Genomic DNA, 21,962 nt, shown 5'->3' with positions numbered 1-21,962 from the left:
CTGTACTTTATTGGGAGAAGGTAGACAGTCTTAAGCATTTTGCAGTAGCTCTTAAAATAGGATTCAAAATCAGGGCTGGAGGCAGGGCACAATGGCGGTTGGTTGATTCCGCACACCTGAAATTGAAAGTAAAAGCTTTCAAATGTATTGAGGGGAAGAGCTACAGCTTTTATCCAGTTTAATGGGGTAAATGCTTCACATGATTAAGAGAACTAATGCTTTAGAGACATAATACATTTAGTTTATTTTAGTCAACTCTTGTGTCACTTAATTACCTGATATCATGATGAACTTCCTTTTCATATTTTTCTTCTCTGCGCTTTTTACGACAGCAAAAGACGATAAGACCAATGAGCACTAGAGCAAGCAAAACTCCTACAATAGCTCCTGCAATTGTTCCAGCTCTATTTGAAGCTAGAATAAGATGTTAATAAGAAAATAATTAATAGTAAAAAAAAAAATCTGTATCTAGTCATATTGAAGGTTAGGGATACACATTGATGGACTGATTTCACTGTATATATTAACTTTAAGAGACAAATTAGTTTTTGGTCCAGTGGGAAAATCCACTGGAAAGAACCTTCTTCTGAACTGTATAATCTATTTCAAGCATAAAAATCATGAAACCAGACTAAAACATTTTAATATTCAAAGCTTTCTTGGCTGGCATATAAGAATGTTCTAATGATACAAGAGTCGATTTGACAACTCTTACCTTCTTAATGTCATTACAATAATGAAGTCTTTATTAATATAGTATTTTTTCCCCCTTTCCAGGACTTAGGATAGCTAATAACCAAGCCAGAGTGCTTTGCCAAAGTTAGCATCCCTTTGCCCTCAATACATACTTGCTGACTGAACCAAAGGAAGCTGTATGAAGACGACGGAAACAGACGTTATCACAACAGACCGAAAGAAGGTACTTACGTGGAACAACATTCAGGTGTAGCTGGCATTGATCGGAGCCTACTCGGTTTGTGACTGTACAACTGTAGGTCCCAGAGTACTCAGTAGAGGCATTTTTTACAGATATAACAGGTGAATTCATGTCTATGGGAAGAAAAGGGGGAGTATGTGGCAAAACCTATCTTTATAAAATTGTATTGCTAAGTTTTTAGTAAAGGCAAACCCTATTAAACTTGACAATCCAGGTAAAAGTGAGACAAACTGAAGCTGGGTACAGTTCCAAATTTCCAGGGAGACATGCGCTTGTCTCCAGAATGCAGACACAGTTGACTCTTAAATAATGGCAGGGGGTGGGCAGGTGTGTAAGGATTCTGATCCCCTGCACAGTTAAAGATCAGGGTATAACTTCTGACTCCCCCGAAATGTAACTGTAATTTTTTTTAAAGATCTTATTATTTATTTTGAGAGAGACAGTGTGCACACGTGAGTTGGGAGGGCAGAAGGACACAGGGAGAGACAATCTCGAGCTGACTCTGCACTGAGCTTGGAGCCTGAAGCGGGGCTCCATCGCATGACCCTGAGATCTCCACCTGAACTGAAATCAAGAGTCTGACGCTCAACAGACTGAGCCACCCACATGCCCCCGAAATGTATGTATAATAACATAAACAGCCGATTAACACACATTTTGTATGTTCAATGTATTATATGTTACTAAGAAAATCACTAGGAAAATATATTTACAGTACTCTCTGTAAGAAATCCACGTATCAATGGACCTACATAGTTCAAACCTGTGTTGTTCAAGGACCGACTATAATTGTCCTCCAGGTCATTTGTATCACAAGTGAGAGTACCCACGACTGCCTTAGCCAGGTACAGTCTCAGCTGAAGCAGAGCCACACTGATTCTAAAAAATAGTGGGGCACCTGGCTGACTCAACTGGTAGAGCATGCCAACTCTTGATCTCAGGGTGGTGAGGAGTTTGAGGCCCACACTGTGCACAGAGATTACTTAAAAAGACAAAAACAAAAAATTCCATCCCACAAAGGCTCTTCTGGGAAGCAGGAAGATTTCAAAACCTATTTTATCCCCACAGATGGAAGAAACATACAAAAGTCAGAAGGGGTCATATAGTTTGGCCTCTTAGTTTGAGAAAAGAAAGAGGTGGAGAGAAATCCTACTTCAACATGAATCTAGGCAAAACATTCAAGATCCTACTCTTATTATAACCAAGCCAATATCTATATTATGATCGTATTTTCCATCAGTATTACTATCAATTAAAAAATATACAACAGGGGTGCCTGGGTGGCTCAGTCGTTAGGCGTCTGACTTCGGCTCGGGTCCTGATCCCAGGGTCCTGGGATCAAGCCCCACATCGGGCTCCCTGCTCCGCGGGGGGCCTGCTTCTCCCTCTCCCACTCCCCCTGCTTGTGTTCCCTCTCTCGCTGTCTCTGTCAAATAAGTAAAATCTTTAAAAAATATATATATATTATATACACACACACAACAAAGAAACTATAAATCCTAAGCAGTGAGATTATAAAAATATTTTCATTAACATGATTATGATAGTAAGTTGACATTGTAAAACACTGAGTAATTCTCATGGATTCTTGATCTGTACAGAAAAGGGAAGGTATCTGGGAATTTCTCTCTACACACACAGACACACACACACACACGCACACACACACGCACAGACACACATGCACACACACACGCACACAGACACACACGCACACAGACACACACGCACGCACATCCCCACTACTAGATCCAAGTCCAAACCAATGGCGTATAGTTCAACTTGTAATATCACCAGTACCTGGTAACCATAAGGCGGGCAGTTTCTGGGAGTTGGACAGTTTCTGCCATTCATATTGTAATGGAAGTGAACCTTCTTTTGGTTCACATTTTAGTTTAAAGTCATTTCCAATTTCTTCTGATCCATCAACGTAACATCTTATACCTGAAGGCTTAACTGAGAAAAGAATAAATTGTAACTTTATACAAGAGAACAGAATTTACGTTTGCCACGATTAAACACACAGTACATCCCATAACCACTGACTCACTGTCATGTGGCCGGTGACAAGACTGAAAGACTATAATAAGTTATTAGCACCAGTTTACTCAACTTTATGCAACACGAAGCAGGCATGAATGAACTCGAGTATCTCAGGTGGGAGCTCTGGGCTCCTTCATTTCAAGGGGGCACATCTGAAAAAAGAGAAGGACGGTGCAGGCGGGCCCCACTTCAGACTCAAGGAAGCTTCCATCTCCCTCTAATCCTTACCTCTTCTACTCAGTGCTTGACATGTAGGTGGTGCTCTGGGAGTCTGTGCCATGTCATATCCCTCTGAGTGCTGTTATCTCACTATTCGGGGGATTTATAATAAATAATGCTGATAACAGGAACAATTAACACTCTGCATTACATTAACCCCAAACCATCCAGAGAGCAGGGTTATAAAAAGGTAAACCTGGGGCGCCTGGGTGGCTCAGTCGGTTGGGCGACTGCCTTCGGCTCAGGTCATGATCCTGGAGTCCCGGGATCGAGTCCCGCATCGGGCTCCCTGCTCGGCAGGGAGTCTGCTTCTCCCTCTGACCCTCCTCCCTCTCGCGCTGTCTCTCATTCTCTCTCGCAAATAAATAAAATCTTAAAAAAAAAAAAAAAAAAAGGTAAACCTGAGGTTATACTCCAGGTCTCTCCAGGAAACTGTTTTGAGCAGCTGCTAAATCCATCCCTTGTCACTCACTCCAAACACTGGCATAACACCTTGGCATTTCGTACTCTTCTGCTGGACTTTATTAAGGCACAGTGAATGTACAATAAAATCAACACCATCGCATCTTGTGGGATGATCATTTTTAACAACTGTAGAAGCACCACCGTTAAGCGTGGCTCGCCTCCTCTTCCAAGCAATTTCCCTCATGTTGAGATCTGATGCCACAACCCTGGTCCCAGGCAGCCACTGATCAAATTTCTATCACACACTAGATTCGTTCTGCTGCTTCTAGAGTCATATAAATGGAATAATACCCATTTACTTTGGCTTTTTGTCTTGCTCCTTTTATTCACGTAAGGCTTTTGAGACTGATCCATGCAGTCTGTGGTTCATTCTTTAATGCTCAGCTGTATTCTATCAAGGGACTAGAACACAAATTTGCCTCTCCATTCATCCACCGATGAACACGGTTTCCAGTTTTAGGGCTCGTGTTAAAACTCAATCAGCTAAACTCAACAGGAACAGGTGTGTAGTCTGTCACCATCAGAGGAGGAAATGTGAAGGATTCGGAGCACGGTCTAAGAGCAGTGTGGACCCGTCCTAAAGCAGATGCTGTTTCTGAGGCAGGATTAGGAGAAGCAGGGATTAAATTGGAGATGGGGGCATTTAGCAATGGAAATACCCCAGGAAAAAGATGAGTAGTGCAGAGCAGGGGCACCACGGGGGAAGCAACAGTAGCCTCTAGTTTACTCCTGCTCCACAACCTTGGGAGGAATAGTGCTCCCGCCAGCCTGCTGGCTTTTACTGCACGTCCTCCATTCTGAGAAACAGCAGGACTGCTTTGTTCTTTTTCAGTCAGAGCTAATTTTTGTTCTTTCAAGTCCTGGATGGGCTTTTATTCTTTCACTGCTGTGAAAACGTAAATGGGTTTTGTGCTATTACAAATGCTGCTTAACACTTTGTAAATATTGATACATGTTTTCCTTTTTCTTGGTAATTCCTGGATCATATTTGGTAAGTGCATGTTTAACTCAGTAAGAAACATTCAAACTGTTTTCCAAAGTTGACCAAGAGAATTATTGGGGAGCATCTTTAACAAAGGTTGTTAATCATGATCTCACTTCTTCACACATTTCTTGATAAAACTTAAATTTGACTTTATTTCTCCACTTTCTTACTGCCTGTACCTTTTAACAAGGATGAACACATGCATTTAATTACATTGATGATTTTCCTAAGCAAATGTGTTTCTTTTTCAGATTGATCAGTTACCCTGGGGACTACATCAATTAAAAACTTCTAAATCAGTTTTGCAAATTATTTCATCCTGTGAATCTTCAACGAAGTGAACTTTATTCTCCATTTCTTCAAACTACCAAATAAATCCTTCATTACATAAATTAGCAGATATTGTGAGATACTAAAGCAATGCTTCATACATCAAAAATCTATTGGTAATACAGTGTTCTAACCCTAACCTTCATCTTTTCTAACAAAAATATCCCTTTCCCATAAACCAAACATATCCAATAACGGGCAGTTACTTAAAGTGACTGCTGAGGAAATTCAAGGCCCCACTGAGCTTGAGATACACACCATCTACAGGAGACCAGATGTTACCAACACTGGCTTCTGGGTGTCACTCCAGGGGGGCCCACCTGCTTTCCACTGGGAGGAGAAAGCGCAAGTCTTTCACATGCCAACCCCAACCATTATACCACAGGGAAGGTAACTCTTAATGCATGGCACTTGACTATATTGAAAGAAAGATAAAAAGCACAAAGAACGCAGATAAAAGTCTTGTCTTCTAATGTTTCTTTGGCCTGCGGTTCCAGGATACCTGGCTATTGTCCCCAGAACATTTGCTTCCACCATCATTGGCACAGCCAACAGTCCTTCTCAAGAGAAGGTGCATGTCCATCAATTTGTACTTGGGCAGCGTCCCACCAGTGTAGTAATGCTGTACTCCATCATCAGCCCCCCAAGCTAATGGCCTGCACCAGTCTACGGGAGAAACACTCTAAATTCCTACACGGGACAGGATATACTTTTATCATCACATCACCCATCCAGGAATGCTATTTGTGCTTGGTTGAAAATACCCTGCTCTCTGGGCTCAGACCTAGTTTGCCGCGACATAGCTAAAGGCATCAAGAAGGTCCAAACTGTGGCTAAGTGTGGGACCTGTTATGGTGCCTCCCTCAAGAAAATGGCGGAAGAAGACTGAAAGAAGCCAGCGCGCCAAGTACACGTGCTCCTTCTGTGGCAAAAACAAGATGAAAAAACAAGCTGTGGGGATCTGGCATTGTGGTTCATGCATGAAAACGGTAGCCAACGGTGCCTGGACCTACAGCACCACCTCTACCATCACAGTAAAGCCGGCCATTAGAAGACTGAAGGAGTTGAAAGACCAGGAGAAGCTGCACCACTGGAAACACTGCTAGCCTATAATAAATGGGTTAAGTTCTGGAATAACAAAAAAATACCCTGTCTCCAGGTGAAATCGTGCACAGAAAACCATGGGCAAAGTTTGAGGGGAAACAACATATTTGCATAGTCTCAAAGTGGGTCCCAAGATACGTTATTTTTTTTAATTTACAGAGAGGAAAATAGGTTTGTTCTAACAGAGAAACTTTTCTATTTTATTTTGTATTTCAAAATAAAAAACGGAACAAAAAAATGCCCTGCCCTTTACCAATACAAATACACATACCAATACAAATCCCCCAGGGCCAGCGTTCACCGAGCTACCCCACATGTGATTGCGTGGTATACAACCAGGAAATGATTAATTGTGGTTATACTCTTCAAGACCAGCCAATTTGTTTATATCAAAAGGTCTCAATAATATGCCCTTTCAGAGGTCCAGGGGCAGAAGGTGCTAGTGATGTGTGGCCACATATTAACCCTCAATCAATTCCCTCTGTCACTGAGCTGCATCCACACGAACTTCTGGCATATCTCAAAGAGTAGGTCAGGCTCAGGCAATGGGGAAAACTCTGGTAACACTTCACCTCTCACACCCAGGCAACTAAGTCATCCCAGTTCATGTCCACACAACACACAGGGCACACTGAACAAACGTCGTTACTCTGTGAACACTTTGGTGGCATCTCCTCCAGATTCCCCATAAGCGAATCAAAGTATTAGGCAGGGCCTCCAAGTGAACTGAGCTCCACTGGACTAACAGTCTGGTCCCTAGAGGGTACTTCATTTTATCTTTCCTCCAGACTATCCAAGCGGATTTCTCAGGTAAAGCTAACAGAAGCTTCCACCCAACAGTCACTTTCAAGAGAAAATTCTGGTAGTTTCTCCCAGCAGCAGCCATGACTCATCTGAAAACATGGAAGAGCGCTACAGGAAATTCTCCTCCGGCTCTGACACAGCTTCTCAAATCAGAGTATTAGTCATCCCCACTCCCCTCAGCAATCACTTACTTTTCTCCTCTTACCCTCCACTTAACCCCTCCTCCCTCCCTGCTTTGGATTCACAGCTCGCTAGGCCATGGTGATCCCCTACAGACGTGACAAAAGGAGTTACTGTGTAAGCGCTTCTCACTTACCCATCCTGACGTATGAGATGCTGGGTGGTGAGGTTTAATGAAAACGGGTCATTTCTCCTGAGTGGCAGTCCTGGCTGCTGTCATGAGCATGCTTAGCCACATGACGTGCCAACCATTATTACTGACTCGGGTTTCTTCTAGGATATGAGCTGCCTTGTGCTATAGGGGTCCCTTCAGTCAGGACCTGCAAATTCAATCCAGAACCTGGTCCCATGGGAACATACACACGCCCACAAACACTGTGCTTGTTCACACTGTTTCTGGAAATGTGTGCCAACTGCATTCTTCCCAGTGTACCTGCCCACCTCAGGGTCCACAACAAATAATTCTGATAACAGGTAGAGTCTGGTACATTATGGACCAGTTAAAATTCCATCTCTATCTTAACTCAATGCTTCCTGGAGAATGTGTTCAAAGAAGATACACAATCAGAGTTATAATCCCAGGTATGCCTGGGCCTGGGGTAAGAGTTCAGACAAGTTACACCCGCTTTCACATTTACAAAAAAGAAAGGTAACTCCACATTTACTAAATGTAGACATAGAAAGCTAGAATTCCCAATGTTACTATATTCCCTCTCCTGGTTCCCTGTTTAGGTTCACTGGCTTTCATACCATAGGAAACATTTTGAACTAGGGCCATTTAGGATGAAGTGCCTTTTACCAGGACTCCCTTGTGTGCCCACTCAACAATGCGGCCAGTGGAAGGCAGTCTTATCAACCAAGACAGCACCTGAAGTTGCCACTGGAGTGCACAAAAATCCACATTCTTGTTCCCAGTCTCTGCCTGCTCTGATATTGATATTCATTCTTTAGAAAAGAGTGATGTTTTAAATGAGTCTGGAATCCAGCACCTCTAAAGTTTTCCACTCCCCCCAACTAATCGGGGTTTCTCTAAAAGAAAAGGAATGAGGTAGAGTTGATGTGGGGGAGAACTGCCCTGATTAGTTATCTCCAGGTGTACGCTAGGCAGTTCTAGCGATCCAAATTTCCTACATAAAGTGGGTCTCCAAGTGTAACCCAAAACAGGACACCTTAGGTCACAAAACAGGGGAATTTCCTGTCATAAAACAGAGCTAGACAATTGTGTTTTTCTACATGGCAGCCATTGTACTGCTGGGTAAAGTCTACCGCGCTAAGACTTTATATGTATATTTATGAACAATAACCTTTCAGTTTCTCAGTCAGAAGGAGTTAAGAGTGCTTGTGACAAGCACAGAATCTAGAAGAATAAACATGGCAGTCTTTGACAGTTTACTGATCCCTTTCCTAACTGTCAGAGAGACAAAAAGACATCCCAGTGATCATCTGTCTAATCCCTTTATTTTAAGGATGAAAAACAGTGATGCTCAGGGAGGTTAACTGATTATCTGATGTCTAGTGGCCTTATCCCTTTAATATTCCTTCTACTACATTCCATCTTCTCGGTTCTAAATACTCCAATTATTCATCATAGAAATCTCATTTATTAAAGTTATGTAATTTGAAAAAAGCTTAAAATGCCCATAACAAACACTTCTGAAATCAATGGAACAGGGTAGAGATTTAAGGATAATTAAATTTTTTATGTTTCAAAAAGGTAGGCTGAGGCCCAAGAAATGAAGAGATTCTATTTCTTTTTCAAGGCAAATCTGAGAATAATACCAAAAAAAAAAAAAACCTGGATCTCCTAATGCCCTGTTTAGGGCTCTTCTTTATCACAAAACTCTGTCATTTGCCTTTAAACTCTTTTATGAATTTCATAAAGAAGTCAGTCACTTCTTATATTTTTATTCCAGAAAGTATGCTAGTTTTATGTTTTATGAGGACATTAGAATTACTTCAAATGCTGCTATTACAGAACCGTGTTGTATTACTTTGTAACAAGTAACATTAATACAAACAATTTACCAAGAACTGTCAGCTGAATCTTCTTATTTCCAACACCAGGAGCTTTTTTCACTTTGCACTGGTATGTCCCAATATCCGACAACCGTAAATTTGTTACATTTATTGATGCGTCACCAGATTTGAGGTCACTACTTGTAAAATGTACCCGTCCTTTCAGATCTTGATAGTAGTCATCATAAATTTTGTCTCCAGAATATAAAATAATCTGAAAGAAAACCAAAATAAGACAGGGAAAAAACAAATAAGCAAACCCTCTGTCTCATTAAAGGAGCTCTGGATATACCACGGTACTCTCTGTAGGATCCAAAAAAAGAATAAAAACAGTATTATCAGGAAAACTACAATTATTCAAATCACAGATTAAGAGAACAGGGCATCACAGGGTGCCTGACTGGCTCAGTAGGTAGAGCATATGCATAACTCTTGATCTCAGGGTTGTAAGTTTGAACCCCATGTTGGGTGTAAAGATTACTTAAAAAGATTTTTAGATAAAATCTTGGAGGGGGGCGGTGCACCTGGGTGGCTCAGTCAGTTAAGTGTCTGCCTTTGGATCAGGTCATAATCCCAGAGTCCTGGGATCGAGTCCTGTGTCAGGCTCTCTGCTCAGCAGGAAGCCTGCTTCTCCCTCTCCCTCCGTCCCCACCCCCCACTTGTGCTCTCTCTCAAATAAATAAATCTTTTAAAAAATAAAATAAAATAAAATCTTGGGGCACCTGGGTTGCTCAAGTCAGTTAAATGTCTTGACTCTTGATTTCAGCTCAGGTCATGATCTCAGGGTCCTGAGACTGAGCCTCAAGTCAGGCTCTGCACTGAGTGTGAAACCTGCTTGAGATTCTCTCTCTCTCCAGCTCTGCCCCTCAACCCACTCACTCCCTCTCTCTCTACGGTACTCAATTTAAAAAATAATAAAATCTTAAAAAGAGAGAGAGAGAGCACTGGGATCCTTGGGTATGGTCACACACTTTCATTTTAAATGGAAAACCAGGTGCCACCCACCAGCAGACCTGAAGAGGCTGCTGGCAGCAACAGTAGGAGCTCCAGGAAAAAGAAAAGGCTCCAGAAGTTATCCCAGGAAGATCAGAATGGGCATTTACCTGGTAGGGCATAACCCACACGACATTTCCCAACCTATCCCTTATATCCCAATAAAAACAAATTCACAAGAAAATGTTAATAAATAAATAGGAAAGCCAAGACCCAACATAAGTAATATAGCCCTACGTCAGAGAGTGGTTTAGTTAGACTGGACAAGAACAGAGACGTGTGAATTCCTATACATTCTGTTTTTCAGCTGTCTCAGAGCTTACAGCATGTCAATCACATGTGTCAACTCAGGTAAATACCACCACCCCTATTCAACAAAAAAGGCTGGTGATAATTTACCTGTGGAATCTAACAACAACAAAAAAGACAACATTTTTTTGTCTTAATACAAAGTCAGAGGCACTTGAGGGTTCTAGACTCTAAAAGATAAAGTCATAAAATAAACCTCTTGAAATACATGTGCCCGGGTTAACGGGACCTTTCAACTAGTCTTCTGAGACTAAAAGCAAAGACCCCTTTCTAATTCCGCTGAGTTTTCTGAGCCACTGTTACAAGCTTTAATGGAGATAACCAAAGGCTAGATTTAGAGGGAAAATAAATTGTGTTAAACTTGGCTTGGAAGAGAATTACAATGGTCATCTCTATCATCCAAATTAACATACTTTATAATTTTTTCACATTTGCTAATGAAATCCTACATTCGGGTCATCTGAGACCCAAGGTTCAAAGAGCAGTGGCACCAAACTCAAGTAATAATCAGAGCACATGACTACAGTCTGTATCCTGCAAGTAATTTTTATCTGAGATGTAATTATGGGCAGTATAATCAGAATCAGTGTCCTCAGCAGGAATTTCTTGATGACAGGGACTTGGGTTCTTTTCAGTATCATCACCTCCCCTGCCATGCTTACCCCACTCCTTGTCCACTAGATTTTTAAATTTATATATTTAATGTCTGCACTCAATACCAGTTCGCTAAGTAGATTAAAAAAAGCAGTTGAAAGGTCCACAGCTGACATTCAAATGAGGCTGTCCTAGCTTCCTCTGTATTTAACTACTGACTCCCTTATTCAATCTACAGTACTCAATCCCTCATTTTGCTATAAACACACCTTAGCAGTTTTTTAAGGAGAGTCTGACATGTGTCCTCACTGTTAGTTATTTTGTAAACTCTCTTAGTATTTTCCCAAGAAAACAATACTACAAATGGTGGTCACACGGGGGAGAACTAACATTTACCAGAAAATTCTGACTCCTCTTCACAACCCTACAAAGACAGTGGCGCCGTCCAGTTACCCTCGAAGCTGAGGAGAGCAGTGGCTCTCACAGATGAACATTTGCAAAGTCCCACAGCTAAGATGCAAACCAGATCCATTTGACTTGGTATGCTTATTGACTTGGTACTGACTTCATTAATTTCTACAGGACTTTTAAGCTTCTAAAATCCTTATGGATACAGTATTTCAGTGAATTCTCATTACAACCCTGTCTTTTTCCTATTTTACAGGAAGATAGAGGCTTATGAAATGCGGGAGGCAGTATGGGATGGTGCAAGGGATCACAAAGTGTGGCAGGAGAGCGAGAGAGACCTGAGTCCAAGCCCCAACTGCATCTGTTGCCAGCTGTGTGACACTGGGCCTCCATTTCCTCTTCTTCACGTGCATAAAAATTCTCATTTTAGGGTGTTCTAAGGCTTAAATAACTATGCATAATTAAAATCTATAAAACACTGCCCAGCACATAGTAAGTGCATAGTACATGATAACTGCTGACTAAAGAGATCACACAGGGAACAAGGATGGCTAACTTCTCCAGCCCGGTCCCCTGCTACAGTTACTACTAGTTTAACTAAATTAAAATAATGGCTCAGCTAACAGATAACATAGCTGAAATTCTATATAAGCATCCTCTTCTGCATCATCTTTCCGTATCCCTTTTACCTTTCTTTTCGGTTTGATTTTACCGTATTTTAGGTTGAAGGCTAGGTTTTAACCCAGAAATGGACACTAAAACCCAGTTCCTAGTTTGATACTTGTCTCCGAAGTCCCGTAGGCAATAAAGCTCTGCCTCCCACTCAGCACAGAAGACTCTGGGTCCTCCTGCCATGAACGGACACGCCAGGCTACAGGGCATACTGTGCTTCTTGGTCTCTAGACGTACCTTTTCAGAGAGCTTCACTCAGGAGTCCTAAGCCAGAAGCATTTAAGACCCATGCTCTCCGTTCATTCATCTGAACCACGGAAGTGGTCACGGGCTCTGCGGCCCTGGCACTACCAGGGGAGGGATATGCAGAACCTCAGGGAGAATAGAAGCCTATGTTCAAGGTGCTGGCGCTGCCAAGGAAAGCAAGCAGGGAGGCACAGGGTATCTGGGCTGAGCAGACAGAGTGGGTCAGGCTCTATCTTGCTTAGAGAAGACAGAAGGAATTTCCTTCAGGTAGCAGAATCGGGACAGAAGTTAAGTATTTGGAGGAGGTGGCGCTGGTCATTCACAACCTGGGAACACATTAATTTTTTCCTTCACAAATACATCAGGGGTAAACTGTCTGAATTTGCAAAAACAGTAATTACCTAACTGCACTGTTTCAGTCATTAAATGGCTTAATAACCTCTTCTTTTCTATGGACCATAAATAAAAATAAATTTTCTCTTCCAAATGTGTGTATTACTACTATATTCCTGTAAATATTTGGACTTATTTTTCTCCCCCTGATCTAATATAATGTGTTATTTTTTAGAACTAAATGTGTCAGATAAAGCTAATATGAAATATTCTATGTTAAGTGAAATATTTTAGTACTAATAAATAAAGTGTGATACATGTATTTGGAGAGATTAGCAGGCAATTTTCCTCCTTTGTGCCACTTTTGGCTTTCCAGGCTTTCAACACTGGGTTCTTAATACTTTATAATTAGAAAAATTTCTATAACAGTATTTTGCTATTTCATTTTTTAGATTAAATATTTTATAAACTGTTTTGCTATGAAGATTTTGTTTTGCTTTTTAAGAAATCATTATTCAGGATATTTAACTTGAAGGATATGGAAAACAGACTGTTGTAATATGTACTTGCATTACACTGTTACATTCGATGACCCTTATAGTGGTAACAGAATCCTTGTATTAAAAACTGAATTCTCAAAAAAAAAAATTTAAGAAATAAAACAAAAAACAAAAAAGCTGAATTCTTTCTAATTCTTCACAAAGTCTAGTTTACTTGCTGTCCCCTAACACGTTATGCATGTTCCTACCGTGCTATCATGCCTGCTCCATATACCCCTCACACCACTCCCTCACGCACATTTCCAACTCCAGGTTTTCAGAACGTTCCTAAGTTCCTCTTCTCCCTTAAAGCCTTCACTAAGAAATCTCAGGCCATTTACCCATTTCATTCCATTACACATGTGTCCTCACTTTCCATCCAGTGACCGTCTTCCTCACCCAGACCACAAGCCAAAGAAGTCTGGGGTTTTTTACATAGCTCCCCCATCCCCACCCCTGCCTGTGTGATCAGCATAGTGATGGACACCTAAGAAGTTCCACAGACATCTACTAAGTGAGCAAGCACTCAGCAAACTTACCACTTGATCCACTTTCTGATTATCAGCTGGTGATAGCAGCCACTCGATGTCCAGTGGTCCCTGGTCTTCTGGACTAAGGGTAAATTTGCATGGCAAATAAGCAGTTTCCCCTTTGGCCTTTTCAATCATCTGATCAGGAGTAGTGATACTCAAACTTCTGGTGAAATCTGGAGAAAGAAACATGCACATGGACTAAGCACCTGCTGTTAGACTGGCAGCACGCTTAGCGCACCCCAGCTGTTCAGGAGAACAGGATGCGATTTGTGACCAGAGCGATGAAGTTCAAACTCAGTGGTCCCCAGTTTTCAGTTTGTGCCTTTGTAGAAATGGAATGCCAATATTAGTACCATCTTATCTGATACAATTTCCTTTAAGAGCATTGCGAATCTCCCAACATCATATGAGATACAAGTTTCTATTAGTAGAGGGTATTCTATGTCCAAGCAGATCTTTCAAAGTGAATTTAGCTAGTCTCTAAAAGGTCAGTTATATCATACTAACTCAGGGCTACATTTATTCCTACTTGCCACAGTGCCATAGACAACACTGGTAACTCTTGCTGCTGGGACACATGCTGATGAATTTTGACAGGTTTTCTACCAAGGCTTCTTTAATTCTAAATTTTTATTAAATTAGAGGTGCCTGGCTGGCTCAGTCGGTAGAGCATGTGCTCTTATTCTAGGAGTCATGAGTTCAAGTCCCACATTGGGCATAGAGCTTATGTTAAATAAATATTTATTTATTAAATCAGATTCTATAATTTTTACTGAATGCTTAAAAATACTTTTTTTTGAGAGCGAGCAAGCGGTGGGGAGGGGGAGAAGGAGAGAGAGAATCTTACGCAGGCTCCATGCCCAGTTGCCTGATGTGGGGCTCAATCTCCTCAATCTCAGGACCATCTGAGATCATGACCTGAGACGAAATCAAGAGTCAGACACTTAATCAACTGAGCCACCCAGGCACCCCTTAAAAATATTTCTAAGCAATAAATCTGATAACAACTCAAAGAGAAGAAATGCTGTGAATTTATGTATTTTTGAATTTATCAAATAGTTGACCTTAATATTATCTTTAAGACTTCTCTTACTGTTCATTCCTTCCCATTTCTTTTCGGAAAAAGTCCATCATATTATTGTTAAAAAGACATCTTAACATTCCATAACTTATTCTGGAATTTGTATTCCATAAAATTTCCACTTAGATCACAGAGAATTAATGCTGAATGGCAATATCTGAAAAGTATATAAAAACAAAAATAAGATGTCCTGAGGCCCAAACAAAAATTCCAAGACTCTTCTGATTAAGTCTGTTAAAAAGAGATGGTTTAAACCCACTGTATCTTTATGAGAACTAAACAGGGGCGCCTGGGTGGCTCAGACGGTTAAGCATCTGCCTTCGGCTCAGGTCATGATCCCAGGGTCCTGGGATCGAGTCCCGCATTGGGCTCCCTGCTCCTTGGGAGCCTGCTTCTCCCTCTGCTTCTCATGAATAAATAAATATATAAAATCGTTAAAAAAAAAAAAAACTAAACAGTAAGTTTCTTCTTTGCTCCTAATGGTTTACTATAACCAAACTAGTATCATTCACATGCAAAAAAAGGTAAAAGTAAACTACAAGCAAAATGGTAGTTTGATACATATCAGAGAAAAAATACTGAGTTTAATCCATTCACATTTTGTTTTTCAAGAGAAAAACAATTTTGTTCATACCAATTCACATATAAAAATAGGTTTGTTCACTACGTATGTCTTATAAGATCAAAGTTTGAAAAAGTCAACAATTAGATATAAAATGTAAATTTAGTATGTAAATAAACTACCACACAAAACTTATTTTTTAAACTATTTACACTATGAAAGTTTGCATAGCACTAGTTTGTCACATCTGTTTTCCTTGAGATAACCCAACATTTTCTGTATGCAGAACCAAAGTCTCAAACGGTCATTCACTTGGTCCTCCCCATCACCCAACACTGACTTGCAGGGCTGGATGGTGACCTGGAAGAGGTCCTAAGCACGAAGACTATGGTACATAGGGCCTGCCTCTCTCCCCTTCCCTTCCCCTGCTGCCACCAAAATACTATCTTACAGCAAAATTAAGAGTAAGTAAATCCAAGTCCTAATTCTCTATAATGATGATTTTGATGTTTTTTTCAAATAATAAACCCCAACAGACCAAACCAAAATGAAGAATTAAATTATCAGCCTTCCCACGATCCTTTCCATTCATTATCCCCAAAGAAGCTTAATACATATCAACTGTCACTTGTACTAAAATGTTAATAAAGCTGAAGCCAACAGATTGAGAATGAAAGATGTTACATTCGAACCATTTATATTCAAGCACCATTGTAAGCTTTTAATTACATTTAAGGGCACTCCTCAAATAGCAGATCCAAACTGGACACAAGACTATCTGCTCCCTTAAATCAGAGGCTGGCCTAACTCTGACCAACAGAATAGTCTGAGCGCAGCTGTGAGTTCCGAGGCGAGACCTCAAGAGACCCTGCTGCCCCCACCCTCGCCCTCTCAGACCCCTGCCACCGAGTGACCAAGCCACACAGGAGAGAACAAAGGTGTTCAACAGCTGCAAGTGCTCAATATGCGGCCACCTTAGAATTTCCAGCCCCCGTTCCAGACCAGCTGCCTGCAGCCCCATGGGTGACCAGAACTTCCCATCTCAGCCTGGCCTAAACTGGCAATCCACAGGATCACAAAGCAACACATAATTTTTTGTTTTAAGCCTCTAGAGTTTGGGTTGGTTTGTTACACAGCAAAAACTGATGCTATACCATCCAAACCCAGTGATTCAGTCCAAATGGACTGTTTAATATCCTAAAAAAGGTCCATTACTATTCCAATCTCCATTTCATGTCCACATTTTTATTTAAAATTATGATTTGGTATTTATGTGTATAATCTCAAGTGTTTCTCCTGAATTAATATTCAATCCTCTCAATAAATACTTTCTACCATTTCTAATAAACTCAGTTCCAATTCCTACCTCATTCACTCAGGCACTCTTCTACCTCTCTAGCCTACAGTGATTTATCTTTCTGTCTTTCTACAAATGTTCACAGTACTTTACTTTCTGCTATCTGATTACCCTTTTGGCACTTACTTAGTATTTATACTATCTTGGGGTTTTTTCCTTTATAAGCTTTATTGTGAAGTTGACTTAGGTAGCCTCCAAGGTTTTGTCATGTGTTCTAGATGTTGATGAGCTTGTCTTCTTCCCATACCTTGCATCTTTAAGTAAATTTTAAAATTCCATGTCCTGATTTAAATCATTAGCCCCAAAAGGGTTTAAACATTTTTGTGGATGCCTCTATCTCTTGTCGTAGTTCCTTGCACATTAGCAGAAAAGAACTGGTGACTAGATCATAAATCTGATCAGTTTTATAAAGGTTGAAAAAGAGTATTAATCTACCAGAAGTTGTTCCTGCTATTTGAGGATCTCCTTTCTATAGCTACTACAATTTGTTACCTCCATTTGTCTGAGTATTGATACTTTATGTATTAAGGTAAGAACAATCTGAGTACACTCCAGAATGAAAATTCCATTCCAAAATGAATCAAGACATAGCCCCAAAATATCAAAGCCAGAATATAAAAGAAAATGAACTTTTGTTTTAAAAAAAAAAAAAAAAGTTAAAACTTTCTGGTCCCTCTGTGCTTTTTGAGTTTTTATTTTATAAAAATCAAAAAAGTCAAATGACACCAAACATATTCAAATCCTAACCATGCTCTCTGTACTTCTATTGCAGTCATTAGAATAAAATGCAACTCAGTTTTCATGATAGTTATCTTTCACTCTTTCTTGTTTGACACATAAAAATTACTTTTATCTTAAAACACTACCTTAGGGGGCGCCTGGGTGGCTCAGTTGGTTAAGCGACTGCCTTCGGCTCAGGTCATGATCCTGGAGTCCCTGGATCGAGTCCCGCATCGGGCTCCCTGCTCGGCAGGGAGCCTGCTTCTGCCTCTGACCCTCCCCCCTCTCATGTGCTCTCTCTCTCTCATTCTCTCTGTCTCAAATAAATAAAAATAAAAAAAAAACAAAAACACTACCTTAGGAAACAGTTACATATGTATAAAAATGACCGCAAAGATATATCCTAAACTGTTAAGAGCAGTTATTTTTTGAGAACTGAGATTTTAAGGTGATTGCCCATTTCTGCTTTATACTGGTATTTTCTTAATGTGTGTGCTGCTAAAAAAATATTAAACAGATTTTTAAATGGCTTTCAGCATTTCTTTCTAAAAAAAAAATGTTTAAAACATTCAACTGCTCTTCAATGTGTTGCACTAGAAATGAATTAAAATCTCAAGATTGTACAAAACAGTTACTGGGTCTCCTAGCAACACTGAAGGGGCTCTCTGCACAGAGGCATAGTTTTTCAAGTGCTGAAGTATGCAACAGTCACAAATTGTAGGAGACAAAAGGCTGACACTAGGTCCCATGCAGTGTCTCTGAAGACTCTTTCGAACAGGTGCTGCCCAATTCTATTTATGCAGCAAATTAAGTGATAATTTAAACTGCAAACTACTTGCAGGTTCAAACACGGCCTGAAAACTAAATCAAATAACAAATCTTATAATTTTATTTAAACTGATATTCAGTGTGGTGAAATATGTAGAACATTATGAACTGCAAGTATTTGCAGAATCCAGTTAATAAGTACTCAGCACTGGATTATATAAGTAAACAAACTGAATCACATCCCATTTTGGCAGTGACTGAAATAACATCTCCCAGTTTTCTGCTTGCTTTTTTTTAATCTCCAAATTTCAAACACTTGGATCTTCCTTCAGAGCTTCTCTTCTGCCCAGTGTGACTTCTATTGGAGCATCAAAATGACACCAGCTCATCAAAGTATTTTTTAGCCTTGATGTTGTCATCGCCTACCAAACATTAGAAGATCTATTTCTGCCCTAAGAATGGAGGAGAAATGAAGATAATGGAAGACTCTATTCCTCTAGCAGGAAGGCAACATTTTGAACCAAGGACCTGCTTTGATTTCTCTAACAGACTTCTTCAAGTTTAAGTTACCCATTGACCTGGATGGTCTTCAGTTATCTTTTTCTTCTTCCAATCTTAAAATCATTGGAAAATGGAAAGTGCTCATGAAACTTTATGGCTGATTTAAAAAGAGAAAGAAGTAAACGTGACAATTTTCAATTATGTTTTGAGTAAGTCTTAAAATTAAAGAACACCAAAGCTATGAAGGAAAAAAACACAAATTTAACTGTATTAGGTCAGAAAACCAGAAGCTAGCTTTTAATAAATTTGCTGGAAAAAGGAAGGTTTTTTTATTGTTCTATCACTTGGGAAACAAAACAGAATAGCTTCCAACATATTTTTCATGTTTCTACCTCTATCAACAAGATACTAAATGTTAAGTCTGACCAGTGATGGTATGTGCACGGGGATTTTAAAGATCACGTCTGAGTCTAGGCACATCTTCTAGGAGGCATTCCTTGTGCCCAAACATGGATTGAATTAGATGTCCTCTATGTACACCTCGGGCAACTGATAAGGCCTCCATCGTAAGCACTTTTCCTGCTTTACTGAAGTTGCTACTTTACTGTGTGTCCTCCTACTCTGTATCCCCAGTGAACATTTCACATCTGATTTTGAAGTCAAAGACTCAGCTAAAAAAGGACGAAGGAAGGAGAGAAAGAAAAGAAACAACACAACTCACAGGCACAAGTACCTTCATGTAAGAAAAGGAAAACAGATGAAAGATGGTCCATTTCAAAACAGTGGAGAAAAATTAACAAGTTGTAATGCAGTTAAAAGTAGGTGAAAATCAGGCGCCTGGGTGGCTCTGTCATTAGGCGTCTGTCTTCGGCTCAGGTCGTGATCCCAGGGTCCTGGGATCGAGCCCCGCATCGGGCTCCCTGCTCACCGGGAGGCCTGTTTCTCCCTCTCCCACTCCCCCTGCTTGTGTTCCCCCCCCTCGCTTTGTCTCTCTCTGTCAAATAAATAAATAAAATCTTAAAAAAAAAAAGTAGGTGAAAATCAGTTAAGACCTTTCTCTATTAAAGACGGAACTATGATAAAGTATCTGGGGCCAATCAAACAGGAAATCAAAGAAACGAGAGGAAGCACTGAGAAGAAAAATAAGTCCTATTTGTGGAGCACTTGTGTTTGTGCATGCTGCCCACTTTCTCCCCTGGCCCACCCTCTCCCACTGAGAGCATCTCTAGCCACTTATCAAAGTACCTCTTACCTGTCACCTCCTTTCTGAAGTTTGCCCCGTTCTTCACAGGCCATGTTCAATTGCCTCCTCTGTATTACACAACGTGTTCCTCTATTGTTGGGAATTGTTTATGGGGCCCCATCCGAAGCCCATACACTGTCACTCAGTTGACAGTGTCTCAGGGCTTCATCTCTGAAGGGTATGTCCCAAGCCTCATTTAATAAACCCCCGGAGGGGCGCCTGGGTAGCTCAGTTGGTTAATTGTCCGACTCCAAATTTCGGCTCAGGTCCTAAGATGGAGCTTCGTGGCAGGCTCTGGGCTCAGTGGGGAGTCTGCTGGAGATTTTTCTCCCTCCCCCTCTGCCCCTCCCCCTGCTCACACTCTCTTCCACTCTCTCTCCAAAATAAGAAATTCAAGGGGCGCCTGGGTGGCTCAGTCGCTGAGTCTGCCTTCGGCTCAGGTCATGATCCCCAGAGTCCTGGGATCGAGCCCCGCATCGGGCTCCCTGCTCAGCGGGAAGCCTGCTTCTCCCTTTCCCACTCCCCATGCTTGTGTTCCCTCTCTCACTGTATCTCTCTCTGTCATATAAATAAATAAAATCTTAAAAAATAAATTCATAAAATCTATAAAAAAATAAAAAATAAAACAAAAATAACCCCCCCGACCTGGTGTTGGCCAAAACTGCTGAACTTTAAGTAGAGAGCAGGAGCTCAGAGTAGAGGGAAGGTCAAGGAACTGTTTACTGTTTGAAAGAGGAGGTCGGGACGCCTGGGTGGCTCAGTCAGTTAAGCGTCTGCCTTTGGCTCAGGTCCTGATGTCCTGGGTTCGAGTCCCACATCGGGCTCCCTGCTCTGCAGGGAGCCTGCTTATCTCTCTGCCTGCCACTCCCCCTGCCTGTGCTCTCTCGCTTGATCTCTGACAAATAAATAAATAAAATCTTTAAAAAAAAAAAAGAAAGAAAGGAAGGAAAGAGGAGGTGATTAATGGGACACAAAACCATCAGTCCTTGGGGGAAAAGCGTAAGAAGGAGGGCTATGGGAGACCATGAATCCAGGAAAGCAAAGGAATAAAACAATGATCCCTAGAAAGGAGATACAGCTCAGAAAAAGCTGAACAAACCTGGTCATGTGCTGATGCTTATTAGTTTATAATACTCATATTACAAGAAATATTAGCAAATCTGGTAAGAAATTAACAGTATATAACTTTATAGTTCCATTAACATGAGAGAAACTGGACATTAAGAAAAACTTAAAAAAACCCTGCTATTTGTAAATATTCTAAAATCACAACTGTAGCTGAAGAGAAGTTACTTGTCCTATTTTTCAACTATCCTTAGAAAACGAAGCAAAAATAAAAAATACTACATACTGATGCATGGTTTCTCAAAATATCTGGAGTCATTCCAAAGATATTAACAAAAAAGGGGAAAAAAGACTAGAAAAAAAAGAATTTAAATTTACATTCCAAAAGTCTTGCGTATTTCTTTGATTTCTTGGGAAGGGGTACATTATGATGACCTTAACATCGATGGTTATAATTTACTCGATATTAATTTCTTGAAAAATGTCAAAGAACGTCTTAAGAGTTACTATTTTAATGTTAAGAAATAAACTGGGTAAATCAGGAACTGATATGTTTAAGGGACATGTTCATCAGGACAAGTTTAATTCTGTTGTGTGTATCTAATAACAAATACTACAGATGCCTGTGTTAGCAATCAAGTCCCTAGGATATTCCAATATCTGCAAAAATGCAATTCCCGGAGCACCTGGCTGGCTCAGTCAGTAGAGCATGTGACTCTTGATCTCAGAGTATGAATTTGAGCCTCATATTGGGGGCAGAGTTTACTTAAAAAAATAAAAATAAAATAGAAATTCTTTTAAAAATGCAACTACCGGGGCGCCTGGGTGGCTCAGTCCTTAAGCGTCTGCCTTCCGCTCAGGTCATGATCCCGGGGTCCTGGGATCGAGCCCCGCATCGGGCTCCCTGCTCAGTGGGAAGCCTGCTTCTCCTTCTCCCACTTCCCCTGCTTGTGTT

The 21,962-nt window shown here is 40.7% G+C and overlaps 1 protein-coding gene across 2 annotated transcripts in view; it reads right to left on the bottom strand.

Moving 5' to 3' along the window:
• The window catches only part of CXADR (CXADR cell adhesion molecule), a 55,817-nt gene that overhangs the window by 19,646 nt on the left and 14,209 nt on the right, over positions 1-21,962 (bottom strand). For both annotated transcript variants that reach the window (XM_006740570.3, XM_006740569.3), the window contains exons 2-6: positions 13,717-13,883; positions 9,093-9,297; positions 2,738-2,893; positions 928-1,050; positions 276-414 (exon numbers count right to left, since the gene is read on the bottom strand). In XM_006740570.3, the coding sequence (XP_006740633.2) occupies positions 276-414; positions 928-1,050; positions 2,738-2,893; positions 9,093-9,297; positions 13,717-13,883 (790 nt within the window). The remainder of the gene's footprint in view (positions 1-275; positions 415-927; positions 1,051-2,737; positions 2,894-9,092; positions 9,298-13,716; positions 13,884-21,962) is intronic.

The sequence above is a fragment of the Leptonychotes weddellii genome, chromosome 1, assembly GCF_054177405.1.
Source record: "Leptonychotes weddellii isolate Sample4059 chromosome 1, ASM5417740v2, whole genome shotgun sequence".
NCBI lineage: Eukaryota > Metazoa > Chordata > Mammalia > Carnivora > Phocidae > Leptonychotes > Leptonychotes weddellii.
This window is presented reverse-complemented; position numbering and strand designations above follow the sequence as displayed.